This window comes from Heptranchias perlo, chromosome 7 (genome assembly GCF_035084215.1).
Source record: "Heptranchias perlo isolate sHepPer1 chromosome 7, sHepPer1.hap1, whole genome shotgun sequence".
NCBI classification, from domain to species: Eukaryota; Metazoa; Chordata; class Chondrichthyes; order Hexanchiformes; family Hexanchidae; genus Heptranchias; species Heptranchias perlo.
Genome location: NC_090331.1, coordinates 76,937,638 through 76,961,139, shown reverse-complemented (window position 1 = coordinate 76,961,139; position 23,502 = coordinate 76,937,638). Strand labels below are relative to the sequence as shown.

Below are 23,502 nucleotides of genomic sequence, written 5' to 3'. Positions count from 1 at the left end.
GATCGAAGTTTTCAAACTATTAAGGCGAACGGATAGGGTGGATAAGGATATTAAGGGATATGGGGCTAAGGCGGGTAAATGGCGTTAGAACACAGATCAGCCATGATCTCATTGAATGGCGCAACAGGCTTAAGGGGTTAAATGGCCTACTCTTGTTCCTATGTTCCTATGTCCTATGTTCCTGGTGGCATGGCACTGTAAGAAGGAGGTTGATTGCATCCATCACTGTGAGGCCTTAGGATTTGGGGTTATATTTTTCTCTGTTTTTCTGAATTTAGCAGAAAAGTAGATGTGTGTGTATAAAGCGGGAACATTGGTTTATGCTCATCTCAACTTTATCACAGTAACAATGTTGAGACAGTTTGTGCTATTTCCACCTCTGACTCAAATACTTTTCCACTCACCTCTCCTGCTCTGTGTTGGTAGAAATCACGCGCCTCTTCCTCTGTTAACGTCCGCTCCTCGTGAGAGAAAATTTCGAAGCCTGCTTCCTGAACCTGAGGAAACACGGAAAAGCATTATCAGAAACTTCATATTTTGAATTTTTTTTATTAACAACTCTACATAGACCTTGGTTCGATATGTATTCTGGTATTTCTAGCATTAACAGTGTCAACAAAATGTCCAGGGTGCAAAACATGCCAGTAAACAAGAAACCTGTCCTAATTTTTAACAATAAAAATTTTGAGTCATGGGAGCCCTGTTTAAAATTGTTCTTGTGAATATCCTCTTTTTAATGTCAAGTTCTTTTCTATTATATCTTTATTGTTCTATAAGTAGTAAGGTGCTTTAATTCAGAAAGATTGGCAACAGGTATTTCTTGCTTGCAAGCAAGAAGTACAGGTCGTACAAGGTAAAAGTGATCAACTCACTTGTGTCTAATATTGTGTGTGTGCATGTCCTTGGTCCCCAATTCCTATCTGTTGGATCCTGCACTCATGTTGGGATATAGTACAGACAATCGCAACCCTCTGGCACCTTGCTCATGTGGTCATTCTTCATGTCTGAGCCTAGACAATGAGTGTCAATAGCAGCAGTTGGGCAAGAGGGGTCATGCCTCGTGCCATCCTCCCCAACATTCACACATGTACATGTTCCAGTAGGGGGTCACTAGGTAGCAAACAGGAACCCTGACTGATTTTATTTTCCCATCCTTAGGGCAGGGGCATCGAGGCATGAGCTAACTCAACTCAAACCAGTACATTTACTGACCGAGCCACTTGAAAAGCTCTCCCTCCTATTTAGAGTCCATTGGTATAATTTTGAGCTAGTTTCTGCAGAGTATGGTCAGACAGAACCTGTGGATTTAACCGATGAATACAAGAGTCAAAAGCACAACACATCAAAGAGAAAATTTAAGTGTTCAATTTTCACTTGCCAAAATTGAAAACTTTTGCTGTTAGTAATCAAGTTTTACTTTAAACCAGTACATCACTAATAGTTTTATATTTAGAGATTTCTGGATCCACAATCAAACTGAAATTAAAATTCAAAGCTGAGGTAAGACACGCACTGTGATCCCATAAGTATTGGATATCAATAGATTGAAACTATAAACTTCCTCAAAGAGGTTTACCACTAACATTTTGAAGTTCTGCTTCTCACCTTCATTATTATTTCATCTGCTTTGCCATGAGCTACAGCATCAGGTTTGATGATTGCCACTGTGTAAGCCTTGTTGGCAGTAACTACATTAAAGTAAAACAGATATGGTAACTCACAGAAGCAACTGTGTTTAGAAAAAAGTTCAGGAACTTTTCTAGCAGATTTAAAGATTGATAACCACAGCATTCAAATAAATGAGCTGATCAGGGCTTGGATGTTCTTTTGGTTTCTACAGAATACAGATTCCAAGCACCTGGGGATATCACTGAGTGAGTGTGTGCCTAATTGCTGACCTCTTTGGTCGAATGTATAATCTGCTCGACTAAAATTAACATTTAAAACATTTTTTTGCCAGTTCTCTCCCCTTTAGTTCCTGGCTCACTTAGGGTGTCAGCTGTGGCTTGATGGTAGCACTTACACCTACTGAGTCAGAAGGTTGTGGGTTCAAGTCTCACTCCAGAAACTTCAGTACATAATCTAGACTGACACTTCAGTGTTATTCTGTCGGAGGTGCCGTCTTTCAGATGAGACAACAACTTGCATTTATATAGTACCCTTGTTGTAGCAAGGCACTTCACAGGAGTGTTATCAAAAAACATTTGACACGTTAAACCGAGGTCCCATCTGCCCTCTCAAGTGGGCCTAAACGATCCCGTGGCACTGTTTTGAAGAGGAGCAGGGGGGGTTCTCCCAGTGACCTAGCCAATATTTTTCCCTCAACCAACATCAGTAAAACAGATTATCTCATTGCTGTTTGTAGGACCTTGCTGTCTGCAATTTTGGCTGCCACGTATCCTACATTACAACAGTGACTACACTTCAAAAGTACTTAATTGGCTGTAAAGCACTTTGGGACATCCTGGGTCGTGAAAGGCGCTATATAAATCCAAGTCTTTCACTTGAAGATGACTAACTCTTGCTGGTGCACCGTACCACCGATGCCAGCAGCCGACCTGGCACTCGTCATGTGTGAAACTAGAGAGTATCGGCAGGCAGGCACATCAAAGTTGAGCCGGTGCCATCCTTGCCTGACATCCGCACATGCTTAATTTCCACTAGCGATCACTGGAGCAGAAACTCAGGCTGATATTTTTCCCTCCCTAGCTCAGGGGCATTGGAGGCCGATTGCAGCACCCCTACCACGAGCCCAGCTAAGATTAACCAACTCAGCACAGATCATAGATTGAAACTGGGACTTTCTGTTGTGTATGCCTCAGTACTGAATCAAGTGGTGCATTTACCCACTAAGACATTGACAGAGCTCTCTACCCAAAACTCTCGTTAACAGCATCGTTGGGAGGCTTAGCTGTGTGTTGGAGCATCAATACAATGCATCATGGAGTAGAGTGGTGCGAGTTGGTGTCCACAATTACCCACACACTAAGTTACTGAGCTCTGTAGTGCCACTGCAGATGGAAGTGGGCAGTGGAGATACTGGCGAAGGTTGAGAGCAAGTCCCCCATTCATCCGCCACTGCTCATGCGTGACATGAAGAAATAAAAGAGACAGCTTTATCGTTGTTTTAATAAAAGAATGTTTTTGAGGCTCTTGATTCTTCCTGATCATTGTAAATTTCCAAACACCAACTGAGCTGATTCATGTCCACTCCACTCTATCAATCAAAAAGCATTGCTTTTGAAAACATGGGTTACCTTATCATTGTGTTTTTACTTGAGATTTGATTGCTTACCCAGGTCCTCCTCTTCACTGTGTTCCAGCACTGTCACCTCCTCCTCTTCTTCTTCTACCAAACCTTCATCTTTGATCTAAAGACCAAAAACAAACTAAGGCTTTGACTGATATATTGTTAAAATGCTTGGAAATTTTTAGTAGTGGTTGGCAACCATCATCTGAACATCAATCAGTGTTGTTGTGTCAGTGGTTTTTGTGCCAATAACTGGGCATGAGAGGAAGCTAAAGAAGACATGAACCGAATTTAAGGAAGAACTATTTCATGGCTATGAAATAGAGTGTCATGCTGAGTGCAATGTACATTGGCTTAGTCCAAGCATTCAGAAGGGAATTAGCTTAGTTTCTGATTGAGCTGGGAGTTGATGGATATAGGTTTAAGGTGAGATAGAGATGAAAAAAATGGTCAGATTGGATTTTGAACCACAACCTATATAACTGAGGGAGCTAGATGGTCTCAATGGCCTTTTTTACCTTCCTACATTTTAATATTCTTAGAACTTTAATCCTTTTACCAACAGTTCTCTGCCTATTCCATAAACTTTACTATTTGTAAGTTTATCCAATTTATAGGGGTAGAAATTAGTATGCCAGTTATTCGGGCATAAAACGGGCGCAAAACATACCAATTTAGCAGTGGTAAAAACAGGCCCAGTCTAATTTCTACCCTATAGTGTATTTGGTTGGTGAGCATATAAAGCAGCTTAAATGTAGAAACCACAAAGGCAAATGGAAATAGTTAGCAGACAGTTGTGAGAATTCTTTTCTTTCCTGATGAAATGGTCGTTAAAATTGTCACATATAATACCCTTTTTAGGTTACTAAAGGCAGTGTTTACATGAACCATACAAACCAGAAGGTCCCAGGTTCAGTTCTGAATCCATGGAGAGTTAGCTAATCTCAGCTGGAGCAGCAGTAGAGGAGCCACAACTGGCCCAGGCACCACTGGTTTAGGAAGGAGAAAATCAACCAGCATCCCAACTCCTGATAACTATTCAATGACCTCCCCCCCCCCCCCCCACCTACCTTCTCAACTGGAAAGTCTGTGTGTGGATCTCCGGTTAGGACCGCATCAACTTTACCTGAAATGCACCCCATGGTCGAACCGCCTGTTTAAGCTCACAGGTGAAAATGACTACTTGGTGGGGTATAGAAGAGCACCTGGTGTCCATAGAACTATATGCCATCAGAAGTCAATAGAGTCAGTGGAGGAGAACGTTTTTCTAAGTGAAAAATTCCTGCCTCTGAAATTCTGGGCTGAATCGGCAGACTCCCAGTATGCTGATTCCGGCTACAGAGTGAAGTTTCCAGAATAGATTTGAAGGGATGGAGCCTACACCTACCCCCACAAGGCTGTCGACATATTATGGTAGGGTGGGGGTGGGGGGGGGGGCGGAAGAATTGGGGCATGGCAGAGATCCTCTACGTCTGCATTTCCTATGATCTGGCCCTCGGTTAGAACCTGGCATAGGGTTGGTACAGGTATGCCTGGTACATTACAATTAACCCCCTCCTGCCCCTGCAAACTTTGGAGGAGGCCACACAGGTGGGCATATCTTAGAGTTTATCACAGGATATGCCCCTCCAGGATTTTCGGGACACGCCCACCTCCCTCCACGATTAGTGCCAGATAAATGTTTCAAAAGTTGACTACTTCTCACTGAATAGGATATCAACTTCATTTTTAAACCCTCTTTTTTTTCTTTTCTGTCTCCCTGAGCCATTCATTACCTACAGCTGATAGGACAGGCAACCTGCTCACTGCCTCCATCTACACAAACTGCCAGAGCTGACTCTCTCCCTCTGGCTTTTCTCTCCCTTTCTCTCTTTAAGGTAGCATCGAGCCTGTTCTTGGCCAATCCCCACAGTGACATGAATAGCTTGAGAATCACAGCAGAGTGAGGAGTGGAATCTGCGCCCACCATTCTGTTACGCCATGTGTCACTGCTCCAATACACTGCTTCCTAACTGGTGCAATCAGAGAAAATTAACCCTAAACAGGAATCAAATTCAGGTTCAGATGTCAAGCCAGTTAGCGGGTTTAGCAAAAGGCACCACGGACTAGATGCAGTAGAAAAACAGATGATGATAAGAAATGAAACATGCCATTTATTAAAGATACTTTTCCCGAATTGTACGATGAACACTACTTTTTTTTCTTTGTCAGTAATGATCTCACCACTTTGCGTTCAGCTCCCTCTTCTAGCACCTTCTTTTCTGTGACTAGCTGTTCATGGATGATCTTCTGCAGCAGTGGGGCATTTGCTCCCCTCACAGCAGCAACCAACTGCCCTCCCTACAAAGACAGACAGAGTGACACTCAAATTAGCAGCAAGTTAAAAAATGAGTAAATAATCTTGGGTTAAATAGCCAAACATTCAGTGGACAGTTGATATTTCAAGTGGACATTCAAGGGGCAAAAAGGAACCAAATTGGACAGTCTGTCAATTGTATAATGAAAGTAAGGCTTGGTGAAATATTAATGTTCTGCCATTAGATGTCACTAGTACATTTAGTTGGTATTGAAATGATATTGTTTTTATAAGGAAGGTTAAAATTAGAGGTGGAACCTAAGCATAGAACCAACCTTTCCTCCAGTTTGACTCCCAGGTCCCCTATTTACATCAGGCTAATGGTCACTGCCATTTGCTCCAAACATGGCCCCTGAAGTCAAAGATGGGAAATGCAATGGGAGGAAACTCTCATGCCGAGAATTTCCTTGGCCCCAGCCTTCCTACCACCACATGCCATGGACACCAAATTGAACCTGGTATACAGACCTGCTCAGCGGCATAAATGGGCCCCAAATAAAAATTGCTGCTCCATCAGAAATATTCGCCCCCTTGTAAAAGGGCTCGATTAGGCCTAACAAAATAAATAACAGTGCCGGTGATGCCGGCTACAGCTTTAGCACATGATCCACCTTCTCTGGTAGATGCCCATGAATTGCCATTAGTGGCACGAATACCTGCCGTCAGCATATAAATGAGATGACCTCCTCCTGATCCCGGATACCCTGGCAGGGTCAGGAACGGAGGTCGTCAGTGCCTGCTCAGTCGCTCTCCTGCTGCAGAGTAGATTTTTGGCACCACTGAATGTAATATTGGGCTCATGAAATTGGATATGGAGTTTGAATGGAATTCTAGATCTAAAGCAAAATTGAATCAATGGGTTCTGCAAAATTTCTCCTTGACTCCCAAAGGGGAAATTTAATACTTCACACTCTTATGTGAGGCGGCTTCCATCTCTTTTCAAAGGTATTTGGCAACTACATTGAAAAGTGGCAGGTTAAGTTAAAAAGGACAGAGTTGTTGGAGAACTGGGCGTTGGAATGAATAATATTGACATTCATTAGTATTATTTCTGGCCTTTACAATATTGAGTACATTATATTAACTCTCTGAGGGTCATGGTATTATTTTGCTCCTAAAGTAAAAATTGTTTGGAGGGAAGTGATAAATTAATTCAAATGCTGATCTCACTCAGGACGATGGTGGTGAGTGCTTCCATTGGTCCAGGCACCTGTTGGGCAAGGAGGAAAAGCAGCCAGGACTCCCGTTTCTGATCAGATCGAAAGTCCATGAAGTAGATTTTCACGTGTCTAATTCCATTGGGCAGCCCAACCAATTTTCAAGGACGGGTTTCATTTCCATACCGTTGTCGAGCTTCTCGCTGATTGGAGAGGGCTGAAAATCCAACGGCTCCAACGCGGAGTCCAGCCAGCGCAGTTAAGTTGGGGTTGGGGGGGGTGGGGGAGAGGCGAACCTGAGGGGGGCTGCGCAGGGTCGGGCATCGCGGGAGTTGATTCTTGTGGGGTCAGGAGCAGTATTAATACTCCCCCTAACCCTACAAAAATGATTTTAAAAGTTTAACTTACCTGTAGCAGTCCCTTTAAGAGCAGGAGTTTAGGCTGCTGAACAGCTGTTTTCGGCAGACGTCTGGGCTGCCCATTTCCAGGGCCCCATCAAGGGTGGCTAATTTACCTGCTGATACTCACTAGCTGCGCTCACTCATGAAGAATGGCATCCTGGGCAAGATACCAGGAGGCTGGCAGCGCCTGTGGAACCCATTACCCAAGTTGGGTCAGAGGAGAAGAGAAATAATTCAGGGAGGGGAGCATAATATGAACCAGAAAACGTGTCACTTTTTTGCTTCTTAAATCCATTTAATTTTAACTCACTCCATAGAAAAGGAAGGTGGGTTCACATTTCCCTCTGTATTTTTGCAGGGAGTCAATGGTGTCCACTTCAGCCTGAAAAAACGAGTGTAGAAACAGCAACTTGTTAAATGCATTCAGAAGGCATATTCCTTCAGTTTCCCATATGATCACTTCAATTTTTTTTAATGGGACTGCTCCATGTTCTACAAGACTGGAGCGAGTGGGCAGTTGGCCAGGCTATCAGCTCATTACAATTTTACTGGCTACAAGAGAACCCCAATAATTACTAATCCATGACTTCCATGTTTATGGTAGGTACTCTAGAGTTGGCTGCAGCTGCATGTTAGCATCCTGCATTGCTTCAAAATCTCTGCACAAAGTATAAGCAGTGAAGCTTTATACACAGCCCCGTGCATCTCTCTCAGGCAGTTCCTTCACGGAGAATGGGGCTTATTTTATGTTATGTTTTGAGTGACACTACTATAATGGTGATAATTAAATGTTCCTAAATGACATTTTGATCCATAGTAGGAATAAATGTCTTACCACTGCAAAATGCAAGAGATTATCTCCCAGTTCATTTTTAATCTTCCGAAACAAACTGATCACAGCCTTGCAGGGACCACACCAGGCTTGGTACACATCCACCACTGCCAAAGAGTTAACATAGCTGTAATTTAGTGCAATCTATCTGAAACGAATATAAGTTGCATTAAAAATAGGTTACGTAAAAGTAAGAGAGTGTGATGTTATCAACTTTAATCTGTGCCATTTTGCATTTGTCAATTGACAATAGATGTATTTCACCAGGTGTTGGATGTAGTCAGTGTGCTTTTTTTTTCATTTTTCTCTCAATATTTTTTTTTATTATTTGTTCTTAAGAAATGGGCAACACTGGCAAGTCAGTATTAATTGTCCATTCCCAGCTGTCCTGAGGGTATTAAGAATCAACCATATGGTGTTGAACTGGAGTAATGTGCAGGCCAGACCAGGTAGGGGTGACAGGTTCCCTTCCCTGAAGGACATCAGTGAACCAATTGGGTTTTTACAACAATCCGATAGTTTTCATGGTCATTTTATGGTGCCAGCCCACAAATTATCAGATTTTCTGAATTCAATTTCACTTGCCATGTTGGAATTTTAACTCACTACCTCTGGTTCATTGTCATGACAACTAGGCTACTGTACCCTGACTCTCCTCCGCTCCTGAAGGTATTAACTCATGCTGGGTACAGTTGCCAACAATCTCACTAATACCTTGCCCAAGTGGCCATTCTTCATGTGTGACCCCTGGGCATATGCTTTCAAACTGGGGTTCTGGGGCCTTAAAGGGGATCCCAGATGTCCCACAAGGTCATTTTATTTCTGTCTATCATCACATTTCTAAATGTTTCTATAACTTTTCATTTACTAGCACATTGGTCCCTAATTTACTCACCATTTTCGGCGAGCTTGTAGCTTAAAATGAGGATACAAGTTGTGTTAAACCCTTATAAAACACTGGTTAGGCCTCAGCTGGAGTATTGTGTTCAATTCTGGGCACCACACTTTAGGAAGGATGTATTTAGAGAGGGTACAGAAGAGATTTACTAGAATGGTACCAGGGTTGAGAGACTTCAGTTATGTGGAGAGACTGGAGAAGCTGGGGTTGTTCTCCTTAGAATCATAGAATGGTTACAGCATAGAAGGAGGCCATTCGGCCCATCAAGTCCATGTCTGCCCTATGCAAGAGTAATCCAGCTAGTCCCACTCCCCCGCCCTTTCCCCATAGCCCTGCAATTTTTTTTCTTTCAAGTACTTATTCAGTTCCCTTCTGAAAGCCATGATTGAATCTGCCTCCAACACCCTTTCAGGCAATGCATTCCAGATCACAACCACTCGCTGTTCAAAAAAAGTTTTTCCTCACGTCACGTTTTGTTCTTTTGCCAATCATCTTAAATCTGTGTCCTCTGGTTCTCGACCCTTCCACCAATGGGAACAGTTTCTCTCTATCTACTCTGTCTAGACCCTTCATGATTTTGAACACCTCGATCAAATCTCCTCTCAAACTTCTCTGCTCCAAGGAGAACAATCCCAGCTTCTCTAGTCTATCACTTAACTGAAGTCCCTCATCCCTGGAACCACTCAAGTAAGTCTTTTCTGCACCCTCTCCAAGGCCTTCGCATCCTTCCTAAAGAACAGAGAAGGTTAAGGGGTGATTTGATAGAGGTGTTCAAGATCATGAATGGTTTTGATAAAGTAAATAAGGAGAAACTGTTTCAAGTGGCAGAAGGGTTGGGATCCAGAGGACACAGATCTAAGGTGATTGGCAAAAGATTTGATATGCGACAATTTTGAAAGTGAATTCTAGGGGCAGGACCCATTTCTGCTTTGTAATGGCTGTGCTGCAGTGTCCATCGTGATCTGAGGCTGTTTATATATGTGCTCGCCGAAACTGCTGGAAGCTCATTAGCATTTATTAAAATAAGGAGGAACAGCTTTAGAATCTGAAATGTCATTGACTTGCACTCCCATTGTAGCATGAGTAACTTAGAACAAAATAAGTAAGGTGTACCTCTTGCAAGTATCAACTGAAACTGGCAGAAGTGCTTTACTTTGTAGGCTGCCACTTCAAGGAGCTTTAAAGAAAGATGGCTGCAATTACAGAAGAGGTATTTAAGTGGGTTTTTTTTTGAGTTGAACCTGAATGGAGCTGGATTCGCCTCTGAGGCCAGTGGGAAATTTTTGTCCCAGCACAGTGAGAGGTCTGGGGTTCCCAATGGGCCATTCCCTTGTTTGCAATTTTAATGGAGGAGAAGGAGGGAGCAGTGCAGGAAAGGAGAGTGAGACATTGTTTGAGGAGAATGTGATATTACCCCTCTACAAAGAACTTACAGGCCACGCAGATCCTATGAAGACCTTAGTGAGAAGCTCTACGATTGAAGGCTGCGCTTCACCAAAGAGGAAGTAGAAGAGCTGAGCCAGCTACTGCATGATGATCTGCAGCCAACATCATCTGCCCAGACTATACTCAATTTTTATGTCACAAGCTCATTTTAAGCAGTCACAGGGGATCTTTGCTCTAACATCCAGGGTGCCATCCGGGCATGTATTCATCAGGTCACTGACACACCTTGTGATAGAGCTGGGGAATTCATCCAGTTTGGCATAAGAGCAAAGCAGCAGTGTGATCGGGCCATTTAGTTTTATTGCATCCCTGGATCCCCCAATCTGCAGGGTGCATTAGAGGCACCCACATAGCACTGCAAGCTCCTACTGTTAACCCCCTCAACTTTCTTAACAGAAAGAGTCCTACTAGGTTAATGTCCAGATTGTGTGTGACCAGATGCAAAGAACCTTTCACATCAATGCCAGGTTTTCTGGAAGTTGTCATATTGCATTCATCCTCAGGAATTCTGCCCTCCCTGAGTTCTTTCAGGGCAATAGTCAAGTGAATGGGTGGTTTGTGGGTGACAAGGCTTACCCCTTGTTGCCATGGATAATAACGCCCCTAAGACTTGCAAGCTGAGCAGTGCTGCAATGGGGCATATGCCTCTACCAGAGTGGTCACTGAGAGGACCACAGGGATCTTAAAGGGGTGCACTTGCAGTCTCAATAGATCAGGAAGGGTTTTGTTACATGCTCCAGATTGAATATCCTGCGTAATTATAGCTTGCTGTCCCCCTGCCAACATTGCCATCCAAAAAGCTTGGACATGGAGATTCCTGAGGAATTGGCCCTAGCTGCTTTGGAGGGAAAATAGCATGGAACAGAGCATCAGGAGGACCGTGACTTGGAAGACTCCTTAATGACAACAGCAAAGAGTATTAGAAGTCAACTGATCAATGAAGTGTTCTCACCTATTTAACAGTCTACAGGCATAATTTTGACTTTGGGCAATAGTGTAAAACATACGATATTGAATCAGCCACCTGTTACACTTCTCTCCCGATTTTCATTTGGCATTTAGCCATTCTTGTTTTTTTAAAAGCTGCCTTCCTAATTTAAAACCCTTGCAGTGTCCCAGTTACAATGGTGTTGCATTACTGAACCACCAATGGACATTTAAATGAGTCACAGGAGTATGCCAATTTTTTACTGGGGAATCCCACACAAAAGTTTGAAAACCACCGTCTTAGAGTGTCAGCAGGTCATTTGATTGAGCCATTATCGCAACCAAATCCAATTCTGTCCTCATCCAGATACACACAAATGCACTTTCCAGCAGGGTCAGTGGATGGTGATCAGGAATGTGAAGCTTGGGTGTTTTTTTCCCATTGCTAGCCTGGAGACAATGGCCCCAGTATTTACTCAGAGCCGGGAAGAGAGCGGGGTAGAGGATTTTCGGACGGGAAACCCTCCGAGTAAGGGTTTCCCACACGTTGTGACAATTTTGACAGTGGGACATCTTTTAAATTTTTCCAACAAGTTTCGCACCCAACAGCTAACCATGTTGACAGGCTGTCTGCCTGTCAAATGGGAAAGCAGCTGGGGAGAGAGCCGGGTCTTCGGGGTTTGGATGGGGGGGCGATTGCGGGGGGATTGGTGGGGTGGGGGAAGTCAGGCATCGTTGGGGGGAAAGTAGGAAGTCGGACATTGTTGGCTGGGGGGGGGGGGGGGGGAATGTTGGACATCTCAGGGTCCAATCGCAGGGTGTATAAAGTGGTATAAAGGGAGAAGCATCCTGCTCCTCCTGGCCCACAAACAGTGCTATAAATGCACTTACCTCATGGATCCAGCCCTTCTCACCTCTTGAACCTGTTAGGATTCCTGCAGCCTCCTTAACAGATTTCACTGACCTACCCGCCTCCTGGGAGTGGGTAGGTCGCCCATCCCCCAATCTGCCTCCTTTAAAACCGAAAGTGGGCGGGTTGGGGTCACTTGGGGGTTAAAATCCCCCCCCCCCCCCCAATGAGTCCATTTGTAGTGCCCTTACCAGTGCGCTGACTGAGCTCAGCTAATTCAGCCAGGTCAGTAATCGAAGATAGAACCTTTCAAATACCACACCACTGACCCACTGAGCTGTCAAACAAGCTGACAGTCAACGGTACTTCACTCACCCTTTGTTTAGGCTTATTAAAAGAACAACCACAGCAGATCAACACTGGTGCAAGGTCCTGGTCACTGAATTCATGTCATTATAACTAGAAGTTAGAATAACTTGTAAGGGTTAAGGAATATTCAAGATGTCAAAAATAAAACAGATCACATGACCTTGATCATGACATGTTTGGTGTTCTCATTTCCTCCATAAGGGGCCTGTCTCACTTTCTGTTATGATATCATCAACAGTATTACATGGGAGTGATGTGTTTCTCAAAAATTATTTATTGAGGGACAGTTAGTAAATCACATGCAAAACCAATGAAGGAGTGGTTTACAGATGTTGAGTTAGCTGGATGAATGAGTAACAGACGAGTGTGATTCAATAATATTATTTTAATTCGTCAACTAAACCACAGTTGACATTACATTCTTAAACCACGGTGGCCTAAGGTTAAGCATCACTAGGTCACAAAATAAACAACGGTTTCTCAGATCATATTTGTGCTGCGTAGTCACTATCACTTCATTGATCTATCACCAGTTACTTCTACAGACGAAGTTCAGACTGATTTGACCATTATGATTGAAATGTATGAAAATAAGCAACAAGCAAAGATCTTTAATGACACCAGGCCTATTTCTTCCATAGACCATGTAGAATTTGTCTGACTGTGAGATCAACTTGACCTACTTGATTTCCTGAGGGATATGAACAGCCACAAGTATAACTTGTCTCCCTGACCCCTGACCATGCAAAGCTGAAAATGTTTATCGTGCGACTCAATCTTATATTTACATCATTTAGATTTTCTTGGCTAAACCTCTCACCAGCAAACCAACAACATACCCCTGATTGAATTTGAAATACTAATCAACACTAGATCGTTATTTTACATCTAGATTATTTTTGACCATACATTGACCATATTACTGTATTTGTTGGAAATGAACTCCTGACTTCCAGTAATCACTGGCACTGTTCCTGTAAGGATACTTACCCTGTTTGTACTAAATTCCTCGGTGAACCTTTTAATGCAGGTGTTACCCTATTTAAAACAAATGGGTTAGTGCTTGCATTAAAAAAAGTGCCTACGGGAATTTTGTATGAGCAGAGTAAGCATTCATACAGAAATAGCACCAGTTGGAAATATGGGGTGGAATTTCCTGTGGGGGCCTAATGGGAAAGTTAAACCTGAAATTACTCCTATTTGTGGGCCCATTTTGGTAATATCAATCTCCTCTTAAAATTCCTGCCAATCTCATTAGCATACTTCGGATCGTAAAATTTGGTGTAAACAAGTGGAAATCAGCGTAAACAACGGGGGCCCATGGAAAGCGGCAAACTCACACCATATAGCCCTTCTTTAAGTATGAAAATTACAGTTTCAAGCTATCTATCATTCATGCATATTAAGCACAGTATGTTTAAGAACATGCAATTGTGGAAGCTTTTCAATTTTTAATGTGACCTATACTGAAGCCACAAAAAAAGCGTTCAAAGAAACAGAAAACATAGTGCAGGTCTCAGTGAGGATAATTTTTTTAAAAATCGCTTTAAAAAAAATCACAATAAAACACCAGAAAAATTCTGGGCTTAATTCAATACCCATTTTGAACCAGTGTAATTGCAGGAAATTTGTGCGCATGGCTCTTTAACCTGGGGCCTGAGCCATTATAATGAGCCAAGCTGTGTTCGGGCACAAGGATCAGTAGACAGGTGTAAAAGATCGAGGAACATCGGGCGTAATGTAATTACGTGCAAAGCACACTTGTGCCTGAGTTTGCTCGCTTTTTTACGCCAGGTTTTTGCTTTACACCCCGATTATGTGCATTTCTGGGTGCAAATACACAGGAAATTACACCCCTATAGCCCTATGTTACAAATATCCATTCTTCTGTGTAAGGATGTCATCAGCAAAGAAACAGTCCACAGTCGCTGTGCTGTTAGAACTTTTATCTTGCATCCAGTCTTGGATGAGATAAAATTTCCTCCAGCTAAGTATTGGTAAGACTAAAGCCATTGTCTTCGACCCCGCCACAATCTTTGTACGTTTGGCATCAACTCCATTCCCTCTGCCCAGCCATTGTCTCAGGCTGAACTGGACTGTTTGCAACCTCAGCACCCTATTTGACCCTGCGCTCAGCTTCTGACTCCATATACTCTAAATCACAAATAGTGTCTACTACCGCCTCCATAACATCGCTCCCTCCATCCCATCTGTCACTGAAATGCTCATCCATGTTTTTGTCACCTCCAGACTCAATTGCTCCAATGGTCTCCTGGTCGGCCTCCCTTCCTCTACTTTCAGTAAGCTACAACTCATCCAAAACTTAGCTGCTTATCCATCCTGCAACCTGCTTGCCCATTACCTCTGGCCTCAATGGCCTTCATTGACTCCCAGTCTCCTAACACCCCCAAATTTAAATTTTTTATTGTTAAGTTTAAATTCTTCCATAGCCCACCTCTCCCTGTCTCTGTAACCACCGTCAGCCCCACAAATCCTCCTCCCCCCCCCCCCACTGAACTCTTTGTTTCTCTGACTCCGGACTCTTATACACCAGCCGACTTCATCCTACCACTGGTGGCCGCACCTTCAGCCGCCTATGCCTCAAGCTCTGGAATTCCCTCCCTAAATCCATCCGCCTTTCCACCTCCCGCTCCTGCTTGGAAACATTCTTTAAAACCCGTCTCCTTGACCTGGCTTTTAGTCATCCCTTCTAATCTCCTTCTTTGGTTTGGCATCCATTTTCCCTATGTCTCTATGACATGCCTTGAGACTTTTTTCTACATTAAAGGCACAATATAAGTGCCAGTACAATATTAATATTATATATTAATGTATTCATAGGTGCTTCCTTTCTTTGTTATTTCAATAAAGGTGTTAACCTGTTTATTTTAAATATTTTTGTTAAAAGAGTGGACACAAGAATTTCATACAAATGTGATATGTGTTCATTATTAATATCACACAGTGTGATTTCAACCCATTGTTGTCCTTACTCCTGAAATTGCCTCTACTTTGAGGTAGAATTGGTTGAATTTAGCTTTGAAAAGTTTCTTACCAACCAGTCCTGTAGTAGCCAGCATTTCATCCCATTGCTCCTGATTCAAGATAGTAGTCTGCACAGAAAACAAGTGAGTAATTGTTGAGTATGGTTGGGTTATTGTACAGAACAAAGTCAGAATAATTTGCTCCTGAATTCATTTCCCCATTAATAGGAAATTTTTTCCTAGCTACAGGAAAAATATACAAAACAATTAGAGGAGGAAAGAGCAGCAGGAGCTGTGAAAAGTGGGTGTTATCTTAGCTCAATTGGTAATGTTTTTGCCTCTGAGTTTAAAGGTTGTGGGTTTAAGCCCCACTCTAGCATTTAAGTGCACAATTTACAATGACATTTCAATCCAGTAACGTGGATGTTCTGCACTGTCAGAGTTGCATTTATTGTCTCAGATGAGAGATTAAACCAAGGTCCTCTTTCAAGTGGATGTTAACAATCAAATGGGACTATCTGTTAACCAACAGTACCTAAAAAATGTTAACCGTTCATTCTTATTGTTGTTTGTGGGATCTCGCTGTGTGCAAAATGGTTGCCACATTTACCAGCATAGCAATCACTGTGCTTCAGACTAACTCATTAAATGTGAAGTTAATTGAGGATTCTGGTGTGGTGCTATATGGTCCTTTTCTTTTTCCCACCTTGCTTTTTTAAGCACCGAATTCCCCTCCCATATAAACTCACCGTTTTATGCATTTTAGTTTATCTTTTTAACTGGTAATTTTTTTACAAAGTTTCCCTTGTGCTGTTCCGCTCAACAGTTCCCCCAAACCAGTACCACCTCCCCATCGATGTAAATATCCTTGACTGACTTTATTTTTAGTATTTTTGTACAAACATTAAGTGATGATAAATTAGGGTGAAGATAGTTTATTTACTATCTCAGAGTTCTGAGAATTGCTGTGCCTGACAGTGTGAGGGAGCAAGATTAACAGCAGCAGAGATATTGTCATTGAGAAGGGCTGCCTCAGCATCTTGTGGTTACAGGTTAATTCAGGTCCCACGTGTTATCAGAATATAGTAACTCATTCATACTGGTTTTCCTGACATCATTAGCACTTGCTGTCTAAACAAGAATATTCAAACACGACCAACAGAAATGTACAGCAAAAAGACCTTCTATGTTAACATGACTCGCTAATGGTTTGACTTTTCAAAAGGACTATTTACTAATGGTGGCGTAGCCTTATTAGTGGGTTTGATTTCACCTGTGCCCCAGTAAATACGTTACCATAAATTCCTGTCTGTATTATTTTAGTGTAGTTGTTAACCCATTTAAAATAACAACTGCGTTAAAATAATACAGACAGAAACTCAACTGAACATGTTAACCAGTGCACTAAAGGTTAAGCCTGGGAGAAATCAAATGCTTTTATTTGTTTATAAATTGGAGTAAATCTTAAACCTGCCCAGTTTCTTTGCTGCTAATCAGTAAATGCTAGTTATCTTCAGTGACATGAATACGAGTTGGCACTGAATTCTAAAACAGAATGATAAACTTCTTTTTACAATTCTACAAGGCCGGGGTGAGAGGACAGTGAGGGTCCCTCCGGCGGTGATTTGTACTTTTGATGATCAAGCATTTCATAATATGGCAACCGATTTCATTTCTATCCTTTTTTAAATGTGTCTGATGCTGAAATTTAATGTTCTGAGACCATTCTGAATTGCTGTTGTTGCACGTAGATTTATTGAGGAAGTTGCCAACTCTGTGGGCCCAACAGTGGGCCAGCGTGGGCAGTGCTAGAAGAAAGTGAGCCCACAGTAAACAGGCTTGAGGAAACATTATGGCTTCAACTCTGCTCCCTCAATGAAGTGCGATCATATTCCTGCCTCTGTGGAAAATCCCACAATCAACTCAGTCAAGTTACCCAGAAATGGCCATGTATATCATTACAGTCATTTTTTGTATTAAAAAAAATTAATTATTCAGTAATTTGAATTAACCAACATTAAATAACATAGGAAAGTAGTAATTTAGTGCTTAAAAAAAGCTAATTTAAATTAACTGACTCTGAATTAAGCAATTGTAAACAATTTTACAACACCAAGTTATAGTCCAGCAATTTTATTTTAAATTCACAAGCTTTCGGAGGCTTCCTCCTTCCTCAGGTGAACGTTGTTGGAAATGACGTTGTTGGAATTCACCTGAGGAAGGAGGAAGCCTCCGAAAGCTTGTGAATTTAAAATAAAATTGCTGGACTATAACTTGGTGTTGTAAAATTGTTTACAATTGTCAACCCCAGTCCATCACCGGCATCTCCACATCCTGAATTAAGCAGAGTAGACTGTATTGAATAAAATAAGCAGAAATGTAAACTGAGTAGAATTCTTCATTTTCAGGTTGAGTTTTAATTTTCTAGGAGTTTCTCAGTTTCAGTTATACACCATTAATTTCCACTGGGATTCCCCCGATTGTCCGCTGGAACTTCGGCAGAAGATCCGCGGAAACCCTACAGAAACGGTGTCAGCGCTGATTACACTTGTTTCTCTGGGGTTTCCATGGATCTTGCTCCGGTTAGGGTGGGCGATCGGGAGAATCCGGCAGGAATTCAACCCCATAAGGAAGAAGAAGGCTCTATGTTCAATCTGTGGTCTGTGCTGAGTTAGTGAAGGCGGTGGTGGTGCAATATTTGCCTACAGCACCTTTGAAGTAGGATGGGTTAGTGGGGAAATTAGTTGGAGTTGCTGTGCTGCACCTAATTGGTCTTAGCAATTGTTATCCAAGCAAAAATATTCTAAAGTGACTGACAAAAATCTCCACCCAAGCCATGCTACAACTGTGTCTTATGCTTGTCGCCCATGCTGGAAAGTGCATGTTTGTGAATGTTGGCTAAGGATAGAATTGGGCTCAGCTATTGTGATTGAATAGCCTGCAGACACTCACTGTGTAGGCCCCTTGCATGAACTTGGTGAGGTATTGGAGAGCAGCCAGCACCCATTGACCCGTATCATAGCATGAGACAGTACCTCGTGGAGAGAAGAGAAGAAAATCGAGTAAAAATGAAAGAAAATTGGCGACAAAATCCTTTGTACATGTTGTTTGATCTTTCTCTCCTATTGGTTATGTAAGGACTTGCACAACACCAGGTTATAGTCCAACAGTTTTATTTTAAATCACAAGCTTTCAGAGCTTTCCTCCTTCGTCAGGTGAGTGAAGGGTTCTAAAAACGCATAGCATATATAGTCAGAGAACAATGCCTGGTGATTACAGATAATCTTTCCAACTACCCCCATCACACCTCGGCTGGGAGACGATCACAGCAATCAAAGGTATCGTTGGTGTTCAGACAGGTTAGCCACGGAAAACATTACATCCCAGTATACTGAATACACAATGGGTCAGATCACAAAGACAGAGAGAGAAAGAGACCCGAAAGGCATATAGAGAGAGAGAATGTCCAGTTGTATTAAAAACAGATAACTTTTTTTCGCTGGTGGGGTTACATGTAGCGTGACATGAACCCAAGATCCCGGTTGAGGCTTTCCTCATGGGTGCGGAACTTGGCTATCAATTTCTGCTCGACGATTTTGCGTTGTCGTGTGTCTCGAAGGCTGCCTTGGAGAACGCTAACCCAAAGATCGGAGACTGAATGTCCTTGACTGCTGAAGTGTTCCCCGACTGGGAGGGAACACTCCTGTCTGGCGATTGTTGCGCGGTGTCCGTTCATCCGTTGTCGCAGTGTCTGCATGGTCTCGCCGATGTACCATGCTCCGGGGCATCCTTTTCTGCAACGTATGAAGTAGACAACGTTGGCCGAGTCACAGGAGTATGAACCATGTACCTGGTGGGTGGTGTCCTCTCGTGTAATGGTGGTATCTGTGTCGATGATCTGGCATGTCTTGCAGAGTTTGCCGTGGCAGGGTTGTGTGGTGTCTTGGACGCTGTTCTCCTGAAAGCTGGGTAATTTGCTGCGAACAATGGTCTGTTTGAGGTTAAAACAGACCATCAAACAGACCATTGTTCGCAGCAAATTACCCAGCTTTCAGGAGAACAGCGTCCACGACACCACACAACCCTGCCACGGCAAACTCTGCAAGACATGCCAGATCATCGACACAGATACCACCATCACACGAGAGGACACCACCCACCAGGTACATGATTCATACTCCCATGACTCGGCCAACGTTGTCTACCTCATACGTTGCAGGAAAGGATGCCCCGGAGCATGGTACATCGGCGAGACCATGCAGACACTGCGACAACGGATGAACAGACACTGCACAACAATCGCCAGACAGGAGGGTTCCCTCCCAGTCGGGGAACACTTCAGCAGTCAAGGACATTCAGCCTCCGATTTTCGGCTAAGCGTTCTCCAAGGCAGCCTTCGAGACACACGACAACGCAAAATCGTTGAGCAGAAATTGATAGCCAAGTTCCGCACCCATGAGGACGGCCTCAACCGGGATCTTGGGTTCATGTCACGCTACATGTAACCCCACCAGCGAAAAAAGGTTATCTGTTTTTAATACAACTGGACATTCTCTCTCTCTATATGCCTTTCGGGTCTCTTTCTCTCTCTGTCTTTGTGATCTGACCCATTGTGTATTCAGTATACTGGGATGTAATGTTTTCCGTGGCTAACCTGTCTGAACACCAACGACACCTTTGATTGCTGTGATCGTCTCCCAGCCGAGGTGTGATAGGGGGCAGTTGGAAAGATTATCTGTAATCACCAGGCATTGTTCTCTGACTATATATGCTATGCGTTTTTAGAACCCTTCACTCACTTGACGAAGGAAGAAAGCTCCGAAAGCTTGTGATTTAAAATAAAACTGTTGGACTATAACCTGGTGTTGTGCAAGTCCTTACATTTGTTCACCCCAGTCCATCACCGGCATCTCCACATCATTGGTTATGTAGTTTTCGAAAAACCCTTTTCTATTTTTACTTAAGCTATACATATATTTTCATATTTTTGCTCCTGTCCTGTGGAGGTAATGTGAGAAAATGCTACATATCACATCAGGCAGTATAGAACCACAGAAGTGTGCAGCAAAGAAAGAGGTCATTCGGCTCATTATGTCTGTGTTGGCCCTTTGTTAAAGCAATCCATAACTAACCCCTCTGCCCGGCTATCTCCCCATAGTTTTGTATGTTCTTGTGCTTCAAATATTTATCCACTCATCCCTTAAAAGATGCAATGGTCTCTGCCTCAGTTACCTGTGGTAGAACATTCTATACTCTATGTAAAGAAATTTCTCCTCAGCTTCCACCTCACTTTCTTTGTGTCAATTTTAAATTGATAGCCCCTCATCATTGACTCCCCAACCAGAGAAAATAGTTTTTCCTTGTTCAAATCCATCACAATTTCAAAAACCTCATTTAAATGTCCTCTCAGGCTTCTCTGCTCCAGTGAAAATAGTCCCAGTATCATAAGTCTCTGATCATTACTATAGTCTCTCAACCCTATCTTCCTGTCCAGCTGAAGGACATGTATAGAACCTCTTAAGACTCACAATGCTTGGTAAATCCATCAATTTTGGGGTGAAAATGAGCAATAAAAATAATTGGGAATAGTTTTACAATCCGGGAATTTATTAATAAAAATGAGTAACAACTAAAATGGAACCTTTAGATCTGCAATTGTTTTGTATTTTCCAGGCCTACCTGCAGAATTATTTCTTTCTTCTTTCCAGCCATGTGGGCCTCTCCTGATTAGAAAACAAATTGACAATCACATTAGCAAGATTCAATCTATCTTCATCGTTTCTTTATATTTTTTCTAGTATCATATCTGGGTCCACTGATAACTTAGTTTGGATGTTAAACTCTACCTTTGTCCATGTATCTAACATCTTAAATTTAACTTGCTCAGATGGGAGGTGTTTTTATGTTTTCAGATGAGCTATATTGAGATAATTATTGGTAGTTGGAGGACTAGGTGGCACAGCTAGTTAGAACAGTGCCAGTTTGTCTCTAGTACCTGGAGTCGATTCCAGATTGCAGTAATGGGATGAAAATCTCCCCTGTAAGTGCTGTAAAGGATAAACTGTTGGAGATTCTTCTCCCAAAACAGATTTTTGCTCAACAAAGAGCACTAATCAGCCAATTCTGATCAATAATTTTGCTGGGAATGGGGTCTCTGGAAACTTATCCCCCAGGGTCCTGATTGAAATAATTTTGGGCTATATCAACCAAGTTGCTAATGGGCTTGAACCAGTAATGTAAAATTTCTCATTACTGGACATAAGTTGGCACTGAATTAGCAATCTAAGACCTTAATGATGTCCGATGCAGAAAACTGAAGCTGAGACTCCCTTCAAGATCTCATTTCACACCGCTCTGAGTTTGCACAGGCTTTTAAATAGCTTCAGCCAGGCACAAAGTGCAACAAAGGGCTTCTGACTCCACATCGCAGCCAGTGCATACTAGCTTAAAACTAATTTTATTTTATTAATATTGTAAGTTCATCTAAGGGCAGCTCAGAGTGTTCATTAACAATAACTATGGAACTTTTAGTAATTCGTGTTGCCATCTTCTTAGTTTGCACATTACCATGATGAGCTCACGAGCTTTCATAACGTCTGAGCTCCAATCCATTGTGCACCTCTGTGGTTCATGTATTTACTTTTTAAAGTCCAGCCACATCCATATCTAATGGATTGTACACATGGACAGAAAGTTTCATGGTTTTAAAAGTGCTTAAAATCCTGTTAAATCTTCACATCTACCATTAATGTTACTTGTAACTAGAGTTCTTTAGTAACAATGTATCAAATCCATCCAGTCATCTTCAAAAAATGAACTGATAAATTGAAACATTATTCCTCTGATGCCGAATTATAATACTAATTGCAGAAATACAGTGCATGATCTGTATTCGAACAAAATTCGAACAAAATAAAATTGGACTTGGAAACTCACCGGATCTGTAGACTAGTTTTCTAATTCCGATTGTTCTGTGGCACTTTTGTTGTAAAATATAAAGTAAGATACTATTAATGTGGGTTACGAACTGTGACCATGTACCTACAAAGGATACAAGTGAGATAGGTGAGTACTTCTCAGAGTTACACTCGCTCTTTTGAGCTGCACTAAGATCTTCGGGTTTTTTTGAGTACCTTGTTGGCAGTGCAGTCGTTCCCGGACTTGCCAGCAGTTAGTGGAGACCTGTCTTTTCTTTTGGCAGATTCGGTATGTTTTGTGTCTTGGTTGGTATGCTCTGCACCGGTATCCCAGGAAACCAGCAGCTTCACCAGCGGAAATGTAAACTACTGTGGGTTGCCTAGGTTTGCTATCATGTGATCAGGCTGGTCATTCCATCTAATACTGTATGCATGTACATATATTATTAATGTTCGGACCATGCTCGTGATTCTTTGTATTGCATTCTGTGACTATGATATGTGACATACAGAATAATTGTAATCTTACATTTTCCCATCTGAATCTTTATACATTTTGTCTTTATTTTTCCACCATCACCAATCTTTCCTTATCCCTCCTGAAGATGCTGATTCAAACTGAGTTATAGTTTCACGTGTGCTTGTCCGCAGCTCTTCAGTGTGTTGCATAAATATCATTCTTCATACGTTAGTCCAAACAGTGAGTGACTGCGGGCTATCTGTAGGGGCATCTGGATAACAATTAGGAATGGTAACACTGGCTGATTTTACCCTTCCATAGCGCAGAGCACTTTGAGGCCAATTGTAATGCCTTAGCTGAGATCTGCCAACTCATCAGCACAGACCAAGGTTAAACTTGACACCTTCCTTGGTTCAGTACTGTATGGCACTGTTACCTACTGGACCATTGGTGAAGCCCAGAAAAGGCATATTGAAATATCCAGAGGATAGAAGAAATATAACCTTGATTAGAGGGACAGTCATTCTTAAAAAGTATTTGGCAACCATATGTTGTCCAAAACAGTGATCCTTGGTAATTAGCTCTTGATTTCCCCTAATTTCCAGGATGGTATGTTGCCTCCTTGGTGCCAGGGTCAAGGACATCACTGAGTGGC

The 23,502-nt window shown here is 42.3% G+C and overlaps 1 protein-coding gene across 2 annotated transcripts in view; it reads right to left on the bottom strand.

The window, feature by feature from the left end:
• Nucleotides 1-22,663, bottom strand: part of LOC137323885 (thioredoxin domain-containing protein 6-like) — a 51,875-nt gene extending 29,212 nt beyond the window's left edge. For both annotated transcript variants that reach the window (XM_067987932.1, XM_067987931.1), the window contains exons 1-10: nucleotides 22,604-22,663; nucleotides 22,407-22,449; nucleotides 21,150-21,193; nucleotides 15,542-15,599; nucleotides 8,000-8,103; nucleotides 7,475-7,546; nucleotides 5,474-5,590; nucleotides 3,296-3,371; nucleotides 1,606-1,688; nucleotides 405-497 (exon numbers count right to left, since the gene is read on the bottom strand). In XM_067987932.1, the coding sequence (XP_067844033.1) occupies nucleotides 405-497; nucleotides 1,606-1,688; nucleotides 3,296-3,371; nucleotides 5,474-5,590; nucleotides 7,475-7,546; nucleotides 8,000-8,103; nucleotides 15,542-15,599; nucleotides 21,150-21,182 (636 nt within the window). In that variant the 5' untranslated portion in view covers nucleotides 21,183-21,193; nucleotides 22,407-22,449; nucleotides 22,604-22,663. The remainder of the gene's footprint in view (nucleotides 1-404; nucleotides 498-1,605; nucleotides 1,689-3,295; nucleotides 3,372-5,473; nucleotides 5,591-7,474; nucleotides 7,547-7,999; nucleotides 8,104-15,541; nucleotides 15,600-21,149; nucleotides 21,194-22,406; nucleotides 22,450-22,603) is intronic.
• Between the last annotated feature and the right edge of the window lie 839 nt (nucleotides 22,664-23,502).